The 24,908-nt window shown below is 47.2% G+C and overlaps 1 protein-coding gene across 3 annotated transcripts in view; it reads left to right on the forward strand.

Moving 5' to 3' along the window:
- LOC135921700 (cyclic AMP response element-binding protein A-like) overlaps window positions 1-24,908 on the forward strand; it is a 252,456-nt gene that overhangs the window by 87,064 nt on the left and 140,484 nt on the right. For 2 of the 3 annotated variants that reach the window (XM_065456007.1, XM_065456005.2), the window contains exon 2: window positions 18,755-18,856. The exons of the other annotated variant lie outside the window; for it this stretch is intronic. In XM_065456007.1, coding sequence (XP_065312079.1) covers window positions 18,755-18,856 — 102 coding nt within the window. The remainder of the gene's footprint in view (window positions 1-18,754; window positions 18,857-24,908) is intronic. 3 annotated transcript variants of the gene reach the window in all.

Genomic DNA, 24,908 nt, shown 5'->3' on the forward strand with positions numbered 1-24,908 from the left:
AGTTTCGCCACAGCCGCCGGTTCCGGAATGCAGCTTACGTTGAACGTCGAGAAGAACACCAGGGTTGCAATGTGGGCTTGTTGGTAATGCATCTTCAAGGGGAGTATGGTAGCGCGATTCAAAGACGGGACAAGAGAAGACACAAAGGGACACACACAGCGCTAACTTCCAACACTGTTTATTGTCGAAAACCGGGTCGTACTTATACGCTCAGAGAACATGAGTCACAGCCACGTGAACAGATTAACAATCAGAGCGATACATTTTGTGATAAGTTGGGCCATGCGCAAAAATTTCAGTTCTTTTTCAGAGAGCGCCAGTGATGGTTTGCTCATACATGTATCCCCTAGGGCATCAATCTGCTCGGCTTCTATTATAAGTCTAGTGAGTTCGCACTTGTTTCTACCGGTAACGGTTGTTGATTCGAAGAGAGGGGAGCACTTATGTTGCTTACAATGAAGGGAGAGAAAGCCATCTGATACAAGTTTGTCGACTTTATTTAAATTTAATAAAGCAAGACAAGAAAATTAATAAAGCAATGAACACGGGGCTAGGTGGTGGACGTTCGTGATTGTATGGCGCTTAGTGTGGCGCTGACGAACGATGGGAACAGAACGCGGACGTCCCTATCGTTCGTCTGTGTAACACCAAGCGCAGCATAATCACGAAGAAAACTTAAGACGAGAAAAAGAAGAAAAACCGCATTTAACCGACGCTTTCACCCAACGATAAGATGCGTCGGCTTTGTTGCAAGCTCGTGTTCAGTTCTCTGGCTCCGCTACAACGTGAGCATATTTTAAATCTTGAGCGACGTCTCGCTTTCAGATGTTGCGCGTGCACCCCGATAGTATTTCTTTCCATGCTGCTTTGAGGGAACATATAGGGGCGAGATACCTTTTACAGAATCCTTAGCAATGTGGTAATGTATAGCAATACTGGAAATATATAGATAACAAAATGTGGCACCGAATTCTCCTGCACATGGGCTTATATATATATATATATATATATATATATATATATATATATATATATATATATATATATATATATATATAAATTTTATTCGAGAGTCCCTGCAAGGTTCGAATGAGGAACTGCGAGGCCGGGAGGCTTGTTCCGTAAAGCTCCCCTTTCCATCTGGCGCAGGCCAGGTCTTGAGCCGTAGCGGAGTCCTCCGCCAGCCGGACAGCCCGGTGCTGGCCTTCTGCGCATTGGCTGAGCTGTATAGCCTCCCACTGCTCGAGGGTTTTTATTTTAGCATTGCGGTTTATGCGGTGTCTGATATTGTTTGGAGCTGGTATGGGCATGCCCATATAATGTTATGGAGGTCTCCACGTGGTGTGTTGCATGTCTTACAGCGTGATGAGTATACTCCTGGGTGTATTCGGTGCATGAGTAGTGGCGTAGGGAAGGTGCTGTTTGTAGAAGTTTCCATTTGATGATTTGTCAGGAGGAGGGCACTTATAGCGAGAATTTCGGTAGTATCCGGGGATTCCTGCGTAAGTAGTCATTTGTTCGTATTGGCTGAAACTGTTCTTTCTTGATCTGGTTCTGGGGGACGGGGTGGGAGGGAGGGAAGCGTAGTTCTGTTTGGGTCCCTTCGGGGATTTGTTGTCCAGAGAGATGGACGAGACACTCAGATTCATTTTCACGGCTTCGCATATTTGTAAACGCGGACGTAAATCAAGAATACGCGAACGCGGGGTTCTTTTTTTCCGCATTCTGCTTCAGTCGGAACGTGATCGCAACGGCAGGCATGCTCCAACCCACGTCCCCGGACTCGGCCACAGAACGCCGTAGTCGTGACTCCTGAGTCACAGCGACGGGTGGCGTTGCTGTGGTCGATTCTTCTAAACCGTTCCTCGCGCAGCCCAGTGCTTTAGCTTTCAGGGCTATCTAAAAGACGCCGCAATTAAATGTATACGGAGTGTCTGTAGTTCCGGAAGAATTCTACGGAACCAGTGTCCAAAAAAAAAATATTCAATGGGCAGGTTTACTGAACTGCTCAAGGTAACGTTCTTGAGCGGTATACGGGCTGCAAGTTTGTTCCGCTACAAGTTTGTTCCGCTACAAGTTTTGCTAGACAGAGAGAGAAAGAGAAAAAAAGTGCGAGATGGGACACGAGGCCAGCCTGAACGCGACCGAATCTCTTAGCTCGCGAGACCTTCCGAGCCGGCCCCGCCGGCTTCCGATGGGCAGTGTCCGGTTCCACGGCGACCGCGTCTTTTTATTTATTTTTTCTTATCAGCGCACGGCTATGTGAAAGCGTTACGCCTTGCGTTGCCGATAACGCACGCGGTCGCAGCCTTGCGGCCGCCGGGGTCTCGGATTTCGGGAACCCGGCTCCGCAGGTTTCGCGCCCCCCCTCTGGGGCGTCGAGAAAGTGGGGAAACCCCGTGTGGGCCGTCGCCATGTCGCCGTGAAGGAGCAACTCTCGCGAGGCCAGAAGAGGAACTGACAAGAAGGAGCACGGAGGTCTGTCTGCGCCTCCGTGACTTTCGTGGCTCGTATCAGCATGTGGGGTGGCTTAGGAGAGATGGAAAGATGGAGAGGTGGGTGTGCGCAACGCTGGGACGTTCCTGAGTGACCGCTGATATCCCTGCCCTGGTCGGCCCCGTGATAACGGTTCCCTCTGATACGGACTTCATTTTTTTTTTCGGCTTGAATGGGAAGCACGCCTTCTGTCTTACGGAGTGAACGCGCTTTCACCGAATACCTCCCCCTCCTACAACACCCCCCCCCCCCCCTTGTGTCGGGGAAGTTCTCTTGATATCTTGCAGCTTGGACGCTTCGGTGCAACCTCGGTGAAACCGTGTGTCGGCGATATACTCTTCACATCTCATAGCTTTGACGATGTTTTTTTTTTTTTTGCTTGAATGAGGAAACACGCCTGTGAGAAGGCGTCGTGAAATCCTCTTGATATCTTAGAGCCGACACGGTTTAGCGATAATGTTTCTCTGATGCGAACTTTTCTGGCTTAAAATAGGAAACAGGCGCCTTCTGATTTAGCGACGAGAGCCTCCCTTTTCACTGGGTAAATCCTCTCAACTATAGAAAGTTCGTCCGTCCATGTTGGTTATTTCTCTTTCCCATTGATAACCATGTAGCAGGGACAAAGATGTGTGGTACGCCTTAGCGCTCAGACTGACCGATGTGTGGCTGATGTACGTCTAATAATGTCCAATGTGTCTAATGTATATACGTCTAAGGATAAACGTCTAATATACGTCTGATATACGTCTAATGGGGTCACTTTGGCTGGAATACGAGCTTTTGTCGCCTCAACTGAAGAACTCGCTTTCACTGGTGAACTCGTCTGAACTTCAAAGCAAAAAATAGGTGAGCGATAGGTATATATATATACACGGTTTTGGTAAGTGTTGCAGGAAAGCTGGCTTCCTAGGACTGCCTAGCTTTGGTGACCCTGCGGTTGCGGGATGGCAGTGCTTAGATTTCAAGGAATAGCGGGGGTGTCCAGCCTCGAAGTCAATGGCGAAGACAATTCTTTCCTTTTTTTGTGTCTGTGTATGTCTGTGGTTGTTGTTTTCCTCAAGGTATCTCATGGAAAACTTGAAAATTGCCTACGTTTCTTTCAGCAATCTTACTTTCTCTGTTGCGTCCAATGTGAGGCCTTAAACTTCATATTGCTTCCGAATCTTTATTCTTGCGGGAACGATGAAGAATTTATAAGGAATGCAATAAATCCACAAGGTCCTGCGTTAGATATGTTCGGAACACACAAAATTACTGGAATGAATACTGAGACGACTTGCAAAAGATTTTGCCTGGCTACTGGCGATGTTTTCTTGTTCGTTCATCTACGTAACCGTTGGCTACCATAGGTCGCCCTACTGACCTGACCTATTCGCAGCAGCTCATGACCGGTTATCTACTTAAGATTTCCAATAGAATCCACAGAATGGAATTGAAATCAAAGTTCGTCGCACTTCTGGGTGTTCGTGAACGGGAAAGAATATCCACCAAGCCTTTTTTTCTGGGCGGGGGGGGGGGGGGTCAGTTAGGTTAAGGAGCTAGTCTGCCGTGTATTGTTTATGCGCCAGCAACCAAGACATGTGAGCCGTAGTTGCTCAGTCAGTGGCTGTGAGTTCCTGCTGCTCAGCCCGAGGTCGCTGGTTCGATGCCCTGCCGTTTGGGCTTCACTTCGACGGCACGGAGATTCAAAAACTCTCTCGTACTTGGACTTTAGGTGCACGTCAGGGAAGCTCAAGTCGCAGACATTAATCAAGCGCCGTCCTCTACTGCGTCTCTCATATCCCATTTCTAACACAATGAATCAATCAATCAATCAATCAATCAATCAATCAATCAATCAATCAATCAATCAATCAATCAATCATATAACTTTGGTATAGTTGGTATGATTGTATATTCGAGTAGCATTGCAGGAGCCTTCTTTTTTTCAGCAACAGCACAGAAATCCTCTGTTGTCTGACGTCGTGGAGGGCCCCCCCGTACCCAGCCGCATATGTGACGGTACGGCTTCTCATAAGTCTAAATGAACAAGATGTGACGTTTCTAATTTATAATTCCAATTGACTAAATGAAAGACATGAATATGCAGGACTGATACCCGCGCTAGACATTCGGCTGAGGATTCCCACTCTATACACATTTCCCAATCCAGCAGCCGTAGATGTACGGCGTTGCGCACCAGCTTCGATTAGCGCATGTGCGCGAAAAGACGAGAAGTGTTCACCTCGAAGCAGAAGTTGCTGTGACGAAAGTTTTCCCAATTGCGAAGTCTTTCTATTCCTTCCCCGATGATTTTAACGTATATACCTTCTGTTTGAAATGTACGACATGATATTATGCACATCACTTTGTTTCTTTGGAATTGTACATTTTAGTAAAAATTGTCATTTGTGACGTTCCTTTTTGTCTGTACTCATATGCTTGTACTGTTTGCCTTTTTTATTTCTAAACATCAAGTATTGTATCGGGGAGGCGAGAGCCCGTCAAGCTGGATATGTAGCTTTTTCTCTCCCCCTCCCACATCCTTGGGATGGAAAATAAAGGCATTATTATTATTATTATTATTATTATTATTAATATTATTATTATTATTATTATTATTATTATTATTATTATTATTATTATTATTATTATTATTATTATTATTATTATTATTATTATTATTATTATTATTATTATTATGCTCTGTACTATATATGAAAGCGGCGCGCTGTTGACTGGTTTCACGTTGCGGGATGCGCTCGCATGCTTGCTTGCTCAGCTTCGAAGCGCTTGTTTGCGTGCGCCGTGCTTTGCGTGCGTAAGCGCGTGTGTATTCGCTTGCGTTCGTTCAGGCCAACGCACGTGGCTCCTCGACTTTCGAGCCTTCGCCGATAAAGCAAGACGCTCGCTTATCTCGCCGGTGGGCTCGCGAGTCGACCACGCTTGTCCGCGAAGAGCCTGTATACGCCAGCGGAAAGAGGAAAGGGCAACCCGACATTGTATGTTCTAATAATAATAATAATATTTGGGGTTTTACGTGCCAAAACCACTTTCTGATTATGAGGCACGCCGTAGTGGAGGACTCCGGAAATTTTGACCACCTGGGGTTCTTTAACGTGCACCTAAATCTAAGCACACGGGTGTTTTCGCATTTCGCCCCCATCGAAATGCGGCAGCCGGGGCCGGGATTCGATCCCGCGACCTCGTGCTCCGCAGCCCAACACCATAGCCACTGAGCAACCACGGCGGGTGGTGTATATTCTAACGATCCACCTCATTTTCAACTCTTTCTTCTTTCTTTTTCGGCGTTCGTCGTTGGCCCGGATGCCCTGGCGCTGCGGTTCCGCTCCTTCAATGTCGTTCCACGTATACGTTCCACTAAGCGGGTGGAACACTGACTGCGAAATTCGTTCCCCCTATATAAACTGAGTGGAGCCAATGTGGAACAAGTGTCTTCGAGGGTCGGTACCTTTCTTGGGTCAAGCTTCTCGACACCCCTTGCTTGTATGTCACTCTGAATATAGTTCCACAGCATTATCTCGTTACACATAGTAGGTTCCACCTGTTAAGCGCAAAAACAAAGTACGCGTGGAAGTGTGCTAAGCCAGTCACGTGGTAGGGATAGAGAATGGATCGTAGTCGAGCTTAGAAGAGTGCATTATATACTGAATTTCCACTGTTTCAACCGCTCGACAGGTCTTCATGAGGGTTTACAAAAAAAGTAGCACTTCGGCATGGATAGTGAGGACAGCAGACAGTGTGCTTGGTCGTTCCTAGAAAAAAAAAACGAAAGACGTGCAAGGAGACACGTCAAACCGAGAAGTGACAGTGCTAACAGTGGTTGTATATATACATATATGTCCTCAGCATCTTTTTTTTGGTCGCATCATAAGAAGCCAACAAACTCGGGCAACTCGGTTTCCTTTCTTCTCGTTCATATATATATATATATATATATATATATATATATATATATATATATATATATATATATATATATATATAATGTTGATGTCATAAGAAGCCAACAAACAAGGCCACCAAGGCCAACGTGGGGGAAATCACTTGTCCTTACTATATATCTAACGCAACTGACGGTAGTATGCTCCGGACCACCGTGAGTTGCACTTCGCTCTTCGATAAGGCAGGACGTGTGTCGAGGGAGCTCCGAACGACACCTTACGATGCGGTGAGCGCGGTTTAAACCGTGGATCCGGGACGTCAATGAGGTGCGAGGTAATGCGAACGCATTTCTCCCCGATTTCTGCTGCATTTGCCGCCGCATTGAAAGCACAATTATTTTCTTTCGTGGCCCCGCGACGGATATACATAGCTCTGAATTGTACCTCTGTCGCGAGCCGTTATGGCAGCATCCGGATAGTAATATCCACTGGCCCATTGTTATTCGCTGTGAGTATTTCCGTCCCATCTGGCCACTGTCTGTGCATCGACCTTGTGCCGGACGCTTGTCTTGGATTCATTCTCTCGTTCCGCAGCCGGTGCCGTGAAGTGCTTTTCTTCTCTCGCGTATCCAGAGCATAGAGGTTCCGGTTCTTCGCTTTTATTTCTTCTCTCTTTTTTTCTTTTTGTTCAATGAATTTCGTGTCAGCGTTGACGGGCGCGTTTGACATGGCTTGTCTTCTTTCTCGAAGTTTATACGCGAACCCTGTCCTTACCGTTCTCCTCTGCGTGACTTCTGCACGAGTGCGCTGGGCGCCGCCATATTGTCTGGCTGGCCGCCTAATTACGGAAAACATCTGTTTGTTTGCTTGTTTGTTTGTTTTTCTTGCTTGTTTGTTTTATACTGCCGGCCAAGTTTGCGCAAGCAGAAGTGGATACAAAGCTCATAAGCAACAACCGCGAAATATTCTACGCATTAAAATATGCTTGTTGATATTAATGGAGTCTGTTATGTAAACACAAAGAAGTAGAACGGGACGGAAAAACAAAGGTTTGTTTAGCGCTTTGGATTTCTTGACATGCGTTACACAATAACAAGGAACGTTTGTTTTATGCAAAGTGAGACAGACGGCAAACTGCAAAATAGAAGGAGAGAATTCTTAAGTGCTGTAGTATTACTCGAGAGAGTAACAAGGAGAAGAAAGGGGGTTAACCGAGGGGCCGATTTTTTCATTTCCCCTGTGTTTTCCTTGGTGTCTTTGTTTGTTGGCTCCTCACGATCGAGAGAGTGGAGTATGTTATCAGTAACCTAATATGTCACGAGGCCGTGAGTTCCAGGAGGATATGGTTCGCGGGGAAAATTAGTGTGTAAAGACATTAGTGTGTGCGTTTGTACTCTCCAAAATAACATACGCCCTTAACATGCAGAAAGGTGTAAATCGGTTGGTAACATACACCCTTGCACCCAAAGGTGTATGGGTGTGTAAGGGTGTAAACTAGTCTCTAACTCACACCTTTGCACCAAAAGGTGTAAGGCTGGGAGTGACAGACCGATTTTGCTCCCTTGTTCGCTTTGAAGAGTGTAAGTTATTTTGCAGTGTACGGCACGTGCCCACTTCTCTCTCTCCTGGATTGAAGGAGTCAACCTAATTTATTTCCGTGCGTTCTTTCAACGCTAGAACTGTCATAGATTACAAGACATCAACATAGCATTTGCCTAACGTAACATAGCATTTAGCATTAATGCAAGCACCTACACAAAAGAGAAAGCTTCGTGTCCACCAATGCCCGCAGTGGGTGGGATCCGCATTATTAATTTTTTTTTTTATGGATACACAGTTGTAATACGCAGGGGAACAAGAAGAGGTCCCGAGGCTACAAACCACAGAGGTTATCTTCGTGTGTTTATATAACAAAAGTCATTACTTAACGCACAATAGAGTTAAGGTAACATTCTTAATTCCATTTACGCACCTTTTTCTAGAAATAATCGTCCAGTTCACTACCCTTCTCAAGTTCAGAATATTTCGTCACAGCGACCCTCACAAGACTTCGTGTGGAATTAATGTAAGGTAAAAACCCCACCCGTCAACGAACGCCAGCCAGTTTTCCCTCTTTCAAGTCGGTCCTCTTTCCGCCTGATCGAGTTGTCGGTACTCTAACCTGTCATTGCAATCGGGTCTTGTTCGATCCTCCCCTCGAACGTCACAAGAGCGTCATAAAGAGCTAACCCTCCTGGTGTTGGCTCCAGGGATCAGCTCCACACGCCATCGAAGGTGGTCTCAAATGTGCATCGCACGCCAGGCCCCTTTTCCCAGAACACAGTTCGTGCAAGATGTCGTCCCATCCGCCCCCTGTATGGTCCCCACGCAAGTCCTGTTCGCAGAACGCGGGAAGAGCGACTTCGGTGACCTCTTACGCCTTTGCCATGGCCGCAGTTACATGCCGGCACTTCTATCTCTCTATCTTTCTCTCTTTCTCTCATTTTGTTGGCTTTCTTCACTAGCCCCCTCGGCTACCGTTCCGTTGCAAAGAGCGCCTGCCTCATCGAAAGCGTGTCAACATGCCAGGCAAGCGGGTAAACGGGAACGAAAGTGAACGCGCACTACCTCCCAAGAAAAAATAGAAAAAATGCGCGAGCGCATAACAGTGACCTAACGGGGTAATGACTGTTTTCCTTACCACGCCACTACGCGGCTCCCTCCCCGCAATTTGTGCGCGTCGCAGAGTGGCAGAGGTCGGCCGAGCGCTAGCGGCGGCAAGCAATGACACACGCACAGACGCTCCTCGCTCGCCGACTCGCAAACGTAACGCTACAAACACACACACGCACACATTCAATTCGCGCACCCGCTCGTCCGTACTTAGGAGGAACGTACGCACACACACACGCGTGCAAGCACGCCCACATCGTCATTACCCACCGCTAGCAGCGCGTCGCGGAAAACTCGCAAAGCGCGCGCGCTCACAGACACACAGAGTCGCAGAGACAAACGCACTCGTACTTAGAGGGCGCGCGCAACACACGCGAGAAACTCCTCCATCGTCATCGCCACTAGCGGCTACCGCGCGCTCTTGCGCAAGCGCAAAACGTACCACAGGCAAACAAAACGCAGCGCACACTCAAAACACGTGTCTTTGCGTTGTCATTACGAACGGCGACTTGCCGCTCGCGGTCCGTGGTTTAAGGTGAGCGCGGCGCATCGTCGGAGCGCTAATGGGGTAACCTTTTTGTTGTTTGTTTGTTTGTTTTCGTAGCTCGAGGCGCAGCGGCATCGCCGACTGGTCGGCGCGAGCGCACCCAGAGACGCACCGGTCTCTGTGAGGTGGCGAGAAGGCGAGAGTGCTTGTGTTTCTCCGCGGTGTTTCTGCTCGCCAAGCACACACACACACACACACACACGTGCTACGCGTGTCCCTGCTTTCTCTCTCTCTCTCTCTCTCTCCCCGAGGTTGCACCCCCCGCCGCCGTCGTCAGAGCGTATAACCTGTTCGCCTCGTTTCGTTTACCTGGAAAGCGTCGTCACCGATTAACCCCGTGAGATGCAACCCGCGCGAGTCTCGTTTTGCCGTTTGCTTTCGTTGGCAGAGAGGGTGACCCTGCGGCTCTGTATAACCACGCGCAGTATGTGCGGTGTCTTGTTGTCGTGTTTAGCCCTGCGCGTCGTGTCCCCCCTTTTCCAGGTCGATTTTTGTTTTTTACCGCTTGGGTTTCTTTAATGTGCAGGTAAATTGAAGCTCACGAATGTCTCTCTCTCTCTCTCTCTCTCTCTCTCTCTCTCTCTCTTCCATTACCTTTGAATATATATATGGGGTCACCGATGCTGGGAATCGTTCCGGCTACCTGCCGTTCACTGGCAGAACACAATGGCCACTAGAGCAAACCTAGATACACATACTTCAATACGTGTTTTTTTTTAATTTAGGGAAGCGGCGACATAAACGTTATTTTTTAATCATACTAAGTATCCGGAATAGCGATTCATTAAAAAAAAAAAGACAGCGTCGTATGCACGGGCTGTTTCGTCGGCTTTCGTCAGATGTCGACACGCCCTGAACACACATCTCCGAATCGCGTGACTTCATCCTTGCACGCCACTATTGGTTACTGCACCGCCGAATGCCACTGAAGCTATCGCAGACTTGCGGGGTATTTTTCTCGGTGCTGTACGCGCAAACTTGCGAGTCGTCGCGTCATTTTGCTTACCGGATCCGGCAGCCATTCCGAGAGAAGTCAAGTCGAACGGCGGCTGGTAATCGAAGCTCAATATAAGGTGCACCGATTATATTTTCTCCGGGCAAGAATGTGTATTAAGCCTACCACTCGGCGCTTGCTTGACATTACCGCGTTCGGTAATTTATTCGATACGTCATGTACGAGTGCCTACCGCTTATCAACAGTGGCCTAACGGGAACGTTTGAGTCGAATACTCGCGTTTTGACGAATTTCGACAAAAATAACTGTCTTCATCCGAGGTGTTGCTTTCGATTAACCCCTCCGGCTTGAACGCCCTGCAAAGAACCGCCTATTACGAAAGCATACTTTACGATCAATTACATCTGAACAGAAAGGTTTTAGATGGAAGAAAACTATAAAACAGAAAAAAAAACTAGAAACGGTATAGAAGTTATGCAACGATCTCGTGAGGGGTTCCCGAAGGAGAACATTCGTCTCATATAAGAACGTGTGCTCCAGCCATTGACTTCCCTTATTCGGCAATTGCTGTAATGTGTCCATCTTCCTGCGAACTTTTCTCTCGTTTGGAATGGTACCTCCCGGGCATGCTTAAACGCTTGCTGTTTAGATTGTCCGTGGAATAGTAGGTAAACGGAGAGCCGTTTCTCTCTAAACAAGGGTCACCGCAAATACGGCCTTTCTTTCATCACCCTTCACTTGTGTTCGTCATCGCTAGCTCTCGACGCTGAATGTCAACTGAGACGCGCCCCCAGCCGCCGGGCTCTCGACGCTTCTTTTGTTAGACATTGTGCACGAACGTTTATCCACGTACAGTGCGGAGCTATACTGCTATCATCTCGTTGAGAAGAGATAACGCAAACGTTATCTCAAGAGGAGCGTCATTCATGAGCTTGCCGTGCACGCCTACATTGTACGCAGAAGGAAGAGCTGCGTTGCGCGCTCCCGTGGAATGTGTGCCGACAGTGTTAACGGTGGCGGTTTCACTCTCTCCTTCTCTTATTCATTGGAAAAGGCTTAACAACTTTGCTATAGGAGGCGCGTCGTAGTGAAATTTCAGCTGAATGGCATCTGAGACTTTCGCGGCACCTTAAGCTCCTTTCTTGACGCGTCCGCTTTGAAGTCTCCTTAAAGTAGTTCTCACGTGACATTTTCGACTCATCGTTTTTTTTTCTGCGTTAAATGAAACCTCCAGGCCGTCTGACCACTAGAGGTGAACTGGCGAGCGACACAGCGTCCGAAATAATTCACTACGATACATGTTTCTACGAACCAGTTTCGGTTTCGGTGCGCTGGAGGAGGATGCCTCATGACGTCATGTTACGCTGACTCGCTCCATTCCTGCTATCACTACACGTGTCACTGCTGCCAAAAGAAAGGTGCGTAGCACTCTTGTTTATAGGTGGTGTCGAATTCCAAGCCTCAACAACGATTGCCTCTTAGTAACGGTAACCGATCTCGGAGGCTATGTTTTCGGGGACTACATTGCGCGGAAAGTGACTGCCGAGGCGGAAACACGTCACAGGCGTCATGTGTGAGACAGGAACTCTTGTATTTTCTTTTCGTTTCCTTTTTATGGATTACCAAGAGAAAACTGGCGTTTTCAGTAAACTCCAGAAGTTTGCGCTTATCTTCTCCTGTATTTCTTGTTTGTTAGTGTTCGTGTCTCTACCACTTTGTTCTTGGGACCACGGAAGCTCACCAAGCCCAGTTTCGGGCATTGATGACGTTTTACGTTCATACAGAAAGGTGCCAAGAAGATAAAAGCAATCGTTAACGTGATCCCGCGTGACTTGTTCTTCGAATGACCGCTCAGCAATTCCACTTATTTTCTTGTCGAGCAGACAGAAGGTCATCCGACTCATTCCCCTTCGGTTCCAAGATATCATGACGCAGGCTTCCAGTAATTCAAAGTTCACTTACACATTCCGCTCTTTCTAAGACTAAAAGGTCAGCGGAGTGGGCGTCTAGTGCAATGCGCGGCTGAGCTTCCCAGGGGTCACATTTTTTTTCGAACGATGGTTGTATGACTAGCTTCCCCACATGCGCAGCGAACATGTCTTCGGAATTTAAATTTCACAGATGATTAAAAAAATAACATATAAGACAAATATGACATTCCTGACATTCGCAGGTTCCTGTTTATCAATGCAAATCATATGCACGCATTCTTCTAGTGGGTGTTATTTCGAAGTATCTATCACAGCAACAATACTACATTGAGCAAAGTATATGTCACGTGACTAAAGTTTCCGTGAGCACCAGCGCTCAATTTTCCACCTGAAAGTACGCTTAAGAGGAGGCTTCAAGCGTGTTCATATGGGAACTGAAATCGCTTGGATTTCCATTAGTGCGAACAGCAGTCTTGGTTGTAGTTCAATAACATCAGCGGAAATCTTTCTTGCCTTTACATACCTGAGGCTTGGTGCAGTTAATGAAATTAGTCGTTTTGTCATGTGTATGCAGGAGTACTAAGGCAGAGTTGTAAGATACCCAGTTGAAATGTAACTGCGATGGTGGATTCTCGCATCACCGATGTCCTACTGAAAACATCGCAGATGTATAAGTGTTTTTATGCGCTTACTGTAATGAGCAAAGCGTAATCATGAAAGTGTGTTTTGACCTCGCTGGCGCAATGTTTCGATTGCAAGCGATTGATTCCAGTCGTTTCCGTACCGTACTCTTACGCAATTGGCAAGACTTCCCCTAAATTTCACATGATTTCTTTAACAACGACACGGATAAAATGTTCCATTCCTATAGCTTCACTATAGCCTCCTCTTATCTTTCCAAGATGAGTCAGCTCGGTGCTTTGAAGCACGTGCGTGCTTTCTTTTAATTATTCGCTGCGATGAAGTTACTTAAGGGTAAGATGCAATAAAGCCATTAAACGATTCTGTCCTAACGAAATTAAATTCAGCCAACCTTTACACTCTCCACAGATCGTCTTGCATTGCTGCATACTTATTTTTTTGCTATCAATATCCTACGTTCTGCCTACAGACAAAAGTCGTTAGGATGTCAATTCCCTCGTCGGTAGACTTCTGGCAGGACTCTTTGCAGAAGGTCTGCCCAAGGCCAGACGCCCACGGATCTTGTATGCTTTGCAAACAAAACGACGATACACTTTCTACAGGCTGTCTCAAATATTTTTTTGTAAATAGAGAAAGAAATTCAAATCGGCATATCATTTTCGTGCAGTAATTCGCAAGGTTTTCAGCAGAGCTTGGCCGTGCTGGTCTTAAAGTGAACTGGTCTTACAGTGAAAATATGACGGCATGCCAGGGCAACAATTGATTGATAACATTAGCCGACAAGTTCTACGAGCATTCCTGAAGATTGGTATGCGGGAAACAGGTGATTTTCAATAGCCTGGCAAGGGAACGAGAACTAATGATCGCCATTCATTGTCTGGAAACGGTGCAGGAGTACGTATCTCTAAGTCAATTACCCACAGGAAACCCTGCTCATGAGGAGGAACTTTACGGACTAATAAAAATTTATCGGAACGCATACGGCAGACATTGCCCACTCATGACCGGCAGCTTATCGCTATCCCTGAACAGAAAAGTGTACAATCCTTGAATTCTAGTGGTGCTAACATATGGAGCAGAAACTTGAAGGTTAAACAAAGAAGCTTGAGGGGGAGGCAGTAAAGGATCACGCAACGAGCGATAGAGCGAAAGATGTTATGTCTAGTGTTAAGAGACCAGAAGACAGCGATGTGAATTTGAGAGCAAACGGGGGTAGCCGATATTGTAGTTGACATTAAGAGGAATAAATAGAGCTGGGCAGGCGACACATTCGCGTAGGGTAGAGTAACCGGCATTCGTATTATACAGCTTAGAATGGGCACCAAAAGAAGGGAACAGCGGCCGAGGACGCCGGAGAAGTAGGTGGTGTGAAGAAATTAGGACATTTGCCGGCATAATATAGTGTCATCTAGCACAAATCGAGGTTAGTTGGATGTCGCTCCGAGAGGCCTACGCCCTGCAGTGGACACCGACAAATTGATGACGAGATTATTATGATAATGACGATGTAAGGCATTTCACTTTGCAAGAAGCCATGTGCTCCTCAAGCCTTCCGCGTACATCTATCCATAATAACACTTATTAACAAAACAGGAAATATTTGCCGCCGTAAGGAAGAATATGTCGTTAGGATAGATATTTGTGCGTGTTGGTTAAGCATGATCTGAAGTGAAGGCGCTAAAATGACGGCGGACAAAGAAGAAACGCACACACAGGGCGCCAAGGAAGAATATGTGCTCTGTTTATCGACGATCTTTCGAAGTCGATGTAAATGCACCCTAACTGCAGAAGAATACCGGAGTTGGAACTTTCTCGTTATTGAATCGCTATTGCAGGCGGTATAACGGCAACTCGCTGCGGTCATCATTATCATCTTGTCGCCTCGTCGCAGTCGTCGTTCCTGTCGTTGACAACGTAGATCGCTCGCATCGCGCGGGTTGACCTTGGGACGAAAAAAAAAAGAAAGGGTGCGCAGCCTGGACAAAAAAAATTTTGAAGGGAAAGAAAAGGTCGCAAGCTGAGTGTGACGTGCGGGAACGCGCGAGGAAAAGTGACCGAAAGCGAACGACACTGTCTGACATTAGGGGTGCGATCTTGTACGCGTTCCAAGGTAGAACGTAGGCGGTCCGTTCCACCGAGCCGCACACGATTGATCAATTTGAACCGTGACGAACATCATGACGCCAACTGCGACGTGATATCTGCTGTCAATCATTCCGTGTCGTCTGCTACCGGACGAACGCAACGGAACGGACCACCTATTTCGTGACGTAAAGAACGGACCGCCTCCGTTCTATTTTACAAGATCGCACCCTAGCTTTCTTTGTTTCTTTTTTTTTTTATTTCTTTCGCTCTCCACGAGGCGGGCGCTCGGGCGCGAAAATCGGTGCACGTGCAGCCACGTTCTCGCAGCAAGTGCGAGAATCGACGCATGTGCTTGTCCGCCGACGCTTAATGCCAAATGCTAGAAACCGAAGCTCCAGCTGCCGCCCGCCGAAAGAATCATCCGTCATCATCACACTTTCGCAATTTTCCGGCTCGCTACACACTCCCCCCTCTCTCTCTCTCTCTCTCTCTCTCTCTCACTCAACGCTGTGCGCCTGTCTTCCGTATACAAAAACGATCGCTGTTGACACACAATGCACCTTCCGTACGGTCGTAAAACGTTTGCACCCTTTGGGGTGCGCATTCGACTCGCAACAATGATCGTCGTCTGTCATGGCCTGCGTTTTGTTTCTTGGAAACGCTGCTGCGCTCGCTACTTTTCTGTCGAGAATGATCTGTCATGCTAGTAACGCTCGTGCGGTTTGTGACCTGTAAGGAACGGGCTCGCAGCGTTATAGGAAGGAAGTGCGTGCAGGATGAGGATTATTGTTTTGAGGCAAATATACACCTGCAACTGCTCTAAGTATGTATACACTCTTAGAAAAATTTACACCCTTTGGGGCTTATCTTGTCCCAAAACAATAATCGCCATCTGTCTAGCCCGCGTTTTCTTTCTTTAACGCTGCGAGCTCGGTACTTCCCAGTGACTAACGGCATGCGCGTTATTAGTGTGACGTAGCATTCCCGACAGGAAAGTAGCGAGCGCCGAGTTTTCAGGAAAGGAAACGCAAGAAAGGCAGATGACGATTATCGTTGTGGGACAAATTTACATCCCAAAGGGTGCAACCGTTTTAAGAGTGTATAGTGTTAGATATGGAGCTGGTTCCTGCGATTACTTCGAGTTCCCCAGACCACATCGGATTGCAGCACAGCTAATTGAGGAATGCAGAAGCAGGAAAGCGCATTCCAGAGAAGCGGCCGAGCAGACAAGTTTAAGGCAACGAGTTTACATGCCAACAAGTTCGTGCGCCGCCGGGATTAGCAGGTGGGCATCCGACAATGAAGCAGGTGCAGCCCTCCCCTTCTCTTTGTTCGAAGTGCATTGCCAGTCTGCGATGCAAGACCGCAGCAAGCCGCCAGGTGTGACACCACGACACGGGCGCCTACCATTGGCTGAAAGTGGCGTCATCGGAGTGGACTCTCCCATTGGTCAAACATGACGTGACTTGCAGTGCTCGAAGGGTTTATAAGAAGCCTTCCAGAGAGACCTGAGCATGCTGGGACATGCCCTGATTCCCTGATTCACCTCTCTCGAACTTCTTGCCGCGGGCCGCAGCGTCCGAGTTGCTGCCGGCCCGTAATGTCTGCACGACGGCTACTTGTCGCTCACCTCTCCTTGTAAATAATGTAGGATAAATCCCTCCCAAGTTTGTGGGGTTTTCATCCGCGGAGTCCGTCCTCCTACCCCTACAATAGGCTGCAGTTTGACTCCCTTTGGGGGGGAGGGGGGGAGAGAGTCGGAAGGGTGGACAAGACAGATGAGGATTATTGCTTTGAAGCGAATGTACACCCCAAAGATTGCAACAGTTTTAAGTGTTCAGGCTCCAGTTTGACTCCCTTTAGGGAGTCTTTTAGGTGCCGGCAAAAAAAAGGCATTCTCGCACTGTACTCACCAAAATGAATTACACGGGGCTTTTTTTTTACATTTCGTTTATTCTACCCTAAACGGCCGTAGCTATTAGGTAAGGGTTGGGTGGGGCGAGTGGAGGGGAGGGGAAAGGCACGCGGTGGTACATGCGAGTGTTCAAGACATGACACTGTGTAGGTATAAGAAATCGCAGCTCTGGACGGATCAAAGTTAAATTCAATTTAATGACATCGCTGAATTTGCGAATGTTGTGGACTTGAATGTTCTACGTCTTGCTGATCTGCCGTTCTTTTTTTATGTGTGTGTGTGCGGTTTGGTGTATTTTGTTGTTTTATTGAAGCTATTATTACCCTGTCGAGGATTACAGCATTGTTAAACAAATAAATAAATAAAAACACGTACTAAGGGAGATGTGGAAAGTACAGATAGGCGGGTGACATACGAGATTTTATTATTTATTTACTTATTTATTTATTTGTTTATTTGTTTATTTCAGAATACTACGTCTCCATGCGGACCATCGAGTGAGGCAGGCATGAATGAAAAATTTAAAAGATTCTACACACAAATGGAATATAAAAACGATAAACTATAACCAAGTACAGGAGTACGTGGAGACATGAGACTCACCGCCCCCCCCCCCCCCTCTAGAACAAAAATAAACCATAAAAAGTATAGTAAAGACGACTGCAAAATAGGCTTACAAATGATACTAAGAAAAACAGTACAGCTCCTGTTAATGTACAAACAGACGATCACTTAAGCACGCGGGTTGCTTGCGCGCACCGTCAGGCTTTTTAAGGACTTTTTAAAGACTTTTTAAAAGACTTTTTAAAAAGCAGAAGAGAAAAAAATTAAAATCATGACGTTCTGTTTCTTTAGCATGACAGCATCAAAAATTACAGCACTAGAAACTGTGACAATAAAGTTGCAGCATTGACAAAGGAGAGTACGCTCGTTGAGTGTAATACGGTTTGGAAATGCACGCGTAACTAAGTGATACATTAAGCCCACAAGAGAGGGAGAGGACGCAAATGAAAATAATATGGGCGACGGTCAAACAGTGTGTCGGGGCTACCTATATTGTGGCCCGTTTAGAAAATCGTAGTGCCAAATTTTGTTGTGCAGTTTCTTCACAAGAATTGCGATAGCAGTAGATCTAAATGAAATGTGAGGGAATGCGCATCTGTTGACTCTATAATACCTGTTTGGACCGCCGAGTGTCCGAGTTGTTTTCTCTTTCTTTTTACCGGTTTCACGCACTGCGAAAGTGTTTCCCGGAACACAGGTGTCTAGCTCGTGATAAGCGCTAACAGCGCGGCCTCCGTTGTACAGTAATCAGAAAACGCATGTAATCAGGGCGACTGCATTACAATCTCTCGCTGCCGTCTTTATAGAGATTTGGATTGAGAACGCGCGCTCCTTACATTGTCGGCTCGCATTACACGAACACGGGGAAAGAGCCAGGCCTTCTTGGAAGCATCTGCAAAGAACAAAGCCCAGTATAGGGACCATCCACGATCTACTCGGTGTTGGGCAACTTGCCAGGGGGGGGGGGGGGGGGTCGATTGTGTTTCGTTGCCTTTCATGTTACGAGAGCCCTTTTTGTACTGACACCGCTTCTAATATTGTTGTCTTTTCTTCATTTCCTTTTTTTCTTTTTCTTTCTTGCAGGTGAGTCCACACTCCATTGTTTCGCCTTTAAGCGAACGACTGGTTGCGCGCTCATCCGGGATACCTCGTGTGGCTGGTCCTGTTTTCGCAGGCGATGCGCAAGTGAGTTTTACACGCTTCGTTCACTCCTGAACCCCTGCGAGCACGAACTGCTGCCCTGCCACCGTGCGACAGTTTGAAGTGCTACTTAAAGGGACACTAAAGCGAAACAATAAATCAGTTTAGACTAATGAAGCATCGTTTGAGAACCCTGCAGGCACTCATTCAAGAGAATACTTTGATTATTAGATGAGAAAATGAAGGTCCAAGTATCAGTATTTGAATTTCGCGCCGAAATCCAAGCGCCGGTACGTCAGCGTGACGTCAGGGATTCCAAAGTATGTTTTCGCATTTGGGCCGCGTTGGCTGAATGAAGGTTCCCGAAACTTGCCGTGTTTAATATATGGTTCATTTAGAACACAATGTAGTCAATCTGTACCGCTGTATGTAATTAGCAGGCCCTAGAAGATGCCATCAAAGTCCAAGACGTCGCAGCCCCCAGGTGCGGGAACTTAAGTAGGCGTCGCCACCCGTATTTCGTTCTTGCACTTTTTCTGGCTCACCAAACGTCTTATCGTTGTAAGAATGGTGTTTTTGGTGTTGTAGAACGGTAATTTACTTATGCAGAAGAAACCATTTTTCCCTTTAGTGTCCCTTTAAGAGAAACAGTATTTGAGCTGTATTTATCCTTTAAAATTTACGCGCTACAAGCTCCGCGATAAAGGTCACTCTTAGCGTGATAATAAGCTTGCCAAGCGAGAAAATAAAAAAAAAAAGAAAGACGGCAGCCTGGTGGCGAAAGCGTCCTAAAGTTTCCGCGCCAACTTGACGTGACGTTGTGCCTATTGACACTGTCTGTTCTTGCATATTTAATTTCCTTTATCAGTAAAAATACATTGCGTGGTATTCCTCCTCTGACTAGCGATGAGGTCAGAAGGGCCTCGCAAGACATCAAACGGGGAAAATCGGCAGGGGAAGATGGAATAACAGTAGATTTAATCAAAGATGGAGGAGACATAATGCTTGGAAAACTGACAGCTCTCTATACGAAGTGTCTATCGACTGCAAGGGTCCCAGAAAACTTGAAGAATGCAAACATCATACTAATCCACAAAAAGGTAGACGTTAAAGAATTGAAAAACTATAGGCCCATTAGCTTACTCCCAGTATTATATAAAATATTAACCAAAATAATCTCCAAGGGAACACGCTGGCTTCCAAGGCTCCAAGCAACGAAACAGGCTGGCTTCAGGAAGGGATACTCTACAATGAATCACATCCATGTCATTAATCAGGTAATCGAGAAATCCGCAGATTAGAATAAACCTCTCTACATGGCTTTCATAGATTACAAGAAGGCATTTGATTCAGTAGAGATACTAGCAGTCATAGAGGCTTTACGCAATCAAGGAGTACAGACCGCCTACATAAATACCTTGGAAAGTATCTACAGAGATTCCACAGCCACCTTAATTCTACACAACAAAAGTAGGAAAATACCTAGAAAGAAAGGGGTCAGACAAGGAGGCACAATCTCTCCAATGCTATTCACTGCGTGCTTGGAAGAAACATTCAAGATATTCAACTGGGAAGGCTTAGGAGTGAGGATCGACGGCGAATATATCAGAAACCGATTTGCCGATGACATTGTTCTATTCAGCAACACTGCGGACGAGTTGCAACAAATGATGGAGGACCTTAATAGAGAGAGTGTAAGAGTGGGGCTGAAGATTATTATGCAAAAGACAAAGATAAGGATGAATAGTCTGGCAAGGGAACAACATTTCAGGATCGCCAGTCAGCCTCTAGAGTCTGTGAAGGAATACGTTTACGTAGGTCAACTAATCACAGGACAGCGTGATCACGAGAAGGACATTCATAGAAGAATAAAAATGGGTTGAATCGACATAAGGCAAACATTGTCAGCTCCTGACTGGAAGCTTGTCATTATCATTGAAAAGGAAAGTGTACAATCAGTGCATTTTACCGGTGCGCACGTATGGGGCAGAGACTTGGAGACTGACGAAGAAGCTTAAGAAGAGGTTAAGGACCGCGCAAAGACCGATGGAACGAAGAATGCTGGGCATAGCGTTAAAAGACAGAGAGTGGTTTGGATCAGGGAGCAAACGGGTATAGCCGATATTCTAATTTACATTAAGAGAAAAAAAAATGAAGCTGGGCAGGTCATGTAATGCGCAGGTTAGACAACCGTTGGACCATTATGGTTACAATATGGATACCAAGAGAAAGGAAACGCAGTCGAGGACGGCAGAAGACTAGGTGGAGCGATGAAATTAGGAAATTCGCAGGCGCTTTTTGGAATCGGTTGTCACGAGACAGGGCTAATTGAAGATCGCAGGGAGAGGCCTTCGTCCTGCAGTGGACATAAAACAGGCTGATGATGATTATTATGATGATGATTCTAAAGAAGCCAAGGACTGAACTTAGCCAGTTTCAAGATTTTTTACAGGGCCACTGAATCCCAAATACGTCTATATACGTTGACATCACTGACGTTACACTATAAAGACTGAGCTTCAACTTTCATTTTATCCTCTAATACCCAACCTATTACCACAAAGTTAACAGGATAGAGCGCTGAAATAATACTTTATGTCTCAACCTATCTACGGCTTTTGTTTAGTATGCTTAAGAATACTTTGACGGGAAAGAGAGAGAGAAATTCATGGAGCCTGCCGCTCTGCAGCGAGGCGTACTCCGTACATGGTCGATTACATTAACCCGCTGCGGCTATAGTCGTATTCCCTCGTTGACAATTGTGCACGTTAATCCCGGCAACTACATAGAACGTATTTCCTACGCATTTCAGGCGTCGTCCGGCGCAGGCGCGTCTGTATTACGCGCGTCGAGAGCCCGCTGTACGCTACTATATACGCATAAATCTGTGCCCCAATACAGCACCGACTGAATCGGGAAAAGAAAAATTCCACGCTATGTGTACCCGTCTACATGTCTCTATGTGCAGTCGACCAAAAAAGTTTACGGACCAAGAGATCTGACACAAAGGCGAATATCTCCTCAGTCTCAAAACACAGCCTGGTATTCCCATTTTTAGCCTTTTGTGGCATATGCAAACAACATTGTGATGCACAATTTTACTGGCTGCTTTTAGAGGCTGCTCGTATGTATTGAATTTACTGAAATGCCGTGGTCCGTACACCTTTTTGATCGACTGTACGTCCCCTTATTTGAGCTGTCATCCGTTTTTTTTTTCTTTCTATGCGCATCCTGTATGGATTAACACCCGTCGAATGGCCCTCGTTTCCTGCTACACAGCGGCAGCGCGCTTTTCGTCGAATCCTCTGGGTCTTCCAGTACGGCGACTATAGGCGACGCCTGGACGGCACCGTAACCACGCGGACGTCACGTGGACGTCCAACAAGTCGTTGCCGCTCGCTTGCTCTTCCTGTTCTTTTTCTGTTTCTTTTTTTTTTCTCCGTGGCTGTCAAGAATCGTTGCCTCTCCCGAGACCCACAGACGGGAGCGCTTATTGCGTCGCCCGTTGGCGACGGCGGCCTCTGCAGGGCGTGCGACGTCCGGCAAACGCACTCGCACTGGAAGACCGAGACGACGACTACGACGACGTCTGCGGCCCAAGGCTCCGCCGCCGTCCAAACAGCTCGCGTCCCCTTTCAAGGCTAGCCGCGCCGAGCAAGCCCGCTGTCAGTGACACACACACGCACACACATACGGAGCGAGCGAACACCGACCGTGGCCACGCGGAATCAAACTGCGCCGCAACGGCGTCGTCTCGCGGACGCCAACTCACCCCCCCCCCCTCTCTCTCCCTCCCACCAACCCCCTTCACTCTCCCAATCGCGTATAACGACCGGCGTTGTACGTCTACCATGCATTCTGGTGCACTTTCTCTCCCCCTACTTTCATTCCCTAACCCCTGTGCAGCGCGGTTGAGGTGTCCTCTGCTGAGAGACAGTTACTGCGCTGCACTTTACCCCAACCTTTCCTTCCCATCATCAAGAATCTCCTTCTCTCTCTCTCTCTCTACCATGCACGTTCCTCGCTGCTTTGACCGTTCGCTCGAAACGAACGGCGTCGCCTGTAGAGCCGTGCTGCCAACCTTGGGACGTCAAGGTGCGTACGGTAGGAGAAATGGAAGACGAGGTGGAAGAGGGAGTGGTTGCAGGGGGGCGTGCCCGGGAAAACCCCGGCCGCTTTGCATGCTCTCGCCGTTTATGTAGTACCTCCCGGGCACGTGCACAAGCACGCGTTTTTTTTTTTTTGGCGCGTCTCCGCGTGCAAGCTTCCGTGCGTGCTGAACACGAGCGCTCTTCAAGCGCTCGTTTTTTCTCCGCTGTTGCTTTTTGTTTGTTTTTCGCCACACGACGCAGCCGACATTGAAGAGAAGAGACAGGAAGCGCTTGTCCTGTTTGTCCTATTATGTGTGAACTGACATGTTCTGCGGCGTAAAAATACCGGAACTTCAACGTAGCACACCAACTAACCTAGGAGTAAATACTCTTCTATAGGCTGCATTTGTGCAGACGCTTTTGTTTCTCTCCTGTAGCGTAACATTGTCAGAAATAAGTCGTTTCCTGGTGTACAGAAATGCTGTGTACGTTTACATGTGGATTCTGAAGGCAGCCTGTTACGAGCTAATTGTTTTCTATATAAACATAACGTACACTGTAAAGTGGAAGTCTGCGTAAGAATACGTATATATACACTTTATTAAGACTGCATGTAGTGGGAAATCTCGTGTAGACTCCATAGTCAGATTTGTGTACAACGTCTGTGGAAATCGTCCAGAATCGTGTGCACTCCTTGTAGTTTATAAGCTGTTTCTGTATTGGCAGAGGTATCGACTCATTCCCTCACGTTTAAACCCTTAAGCTATTTTCTGGGGGTTCTCGTGGGCTTCGTACAAAAGCGAGAAAAAAAGGAGCGCACGGAGAGAAGCACGGTAAAAGATGTCCACTATATAGAGAAGCGACGGAATCAATAGATATGTAGATGGCACGTGCAGACTGATGCTATCAGCTTTTATTCTTTAGGTAAGCGTCAGGTGTTCCGAAGACAGCGCGACCCAATTCCCTAGCTCGGCCCAGCTCGTTTACATAGAGTCCGTATCGATTGCTCGACATTAGTAGTATGCGTTCTTTCTGATGTGCAAGCTGGCTTCACGCGCGCATTTCTTGTTGATGTTATAGCATTCATGTGCAGCTACATACGCCATAAATCTTCATGGTATCGCTTGAGGGCGTGGCTGATTCATTTGTCCAGGAGATAACCCCAGCGGAACAACAGGTCGATTGTGCGTACATACGTTTGCGACGGCGATAACAGGCGTGCTCACACGAAGCTTTATGGGCCTACAGTGCCGCGGATGACTGTTGCCTATTTCATATCATGTACATAGCTTTCACCTCGCTTCTATTGTTCGCATTTCTGCGCGCCACTGTTGCGCATTGTAATCTTTCAAGCGCAGAAGCCTGCTTCTGGGTTGAAGCCCAAAAGCATCGCAAAAGAAATGTGGTAAGAGATACAAGAAAACATCGTTGAATCAAACAAATAACATACTGTTGTGATTGCAATTGTATGGCCACTCCAGGCGCATTTCTGCCGTCGGCGTGAGGTTCCCTATAAAGTCCAAGGCCGGTAAAAGCGTCGCCGCACGCCTTATTTTGTATGTGCGAGTGAAAGCGTGCTAGGGAGAGCCGGCGACCGAGGCTCAATTAGGCGCACGCGAAGCAAGAAAGCGGAGAGCAAGCGCGCCGTCTCCCGTCGCGCGAGAGGCCGTAGTGGGGAGGGGATAATAAGGAGGGAGGCAAGGAGGGCGGCGGCGTTGTGCTCCGGCAGCAACTGCCCATTTCGCGACCGGGCGCGTGGGGAACTGTGACGACCGCGCCTCAGTCTCTCGCGCCATATATGGAAGAGAGAAGGAGATTCTTGATGATGGGGAGGAAAGGTTGGGGTAAAAGTGCAGCGCAGTAACTGTCTCTCAGCAGAGGACACCTCAACCGCGTTGCACAGGGGTTAGGGAATGAAAGTAGGGGGAGAGAAAGCGGGGAGGTAGCACGGGAAGGAGGGGAAACGGGGGGCACGGCTTTGGCTCCGCCGACAAGTGCGTGCTTTG

This window comes from Dermacentor albipictus, chromosome 10 (assembly GCF_038994185.2).
Source record: "Dermacentor albipictus isolate Rhodes 1998 colony chromosome 10, USDA_Dalb.pri_finalv2, whole genome shotgun sequence".
NCBI classification, from domain to species: domain Eukaryota; kingdom Metazoa; phylum Arthropoda; class Arachnida; order Ixodida; family Ixodidae; genus Dermacentor; species Dermacentor albipictus.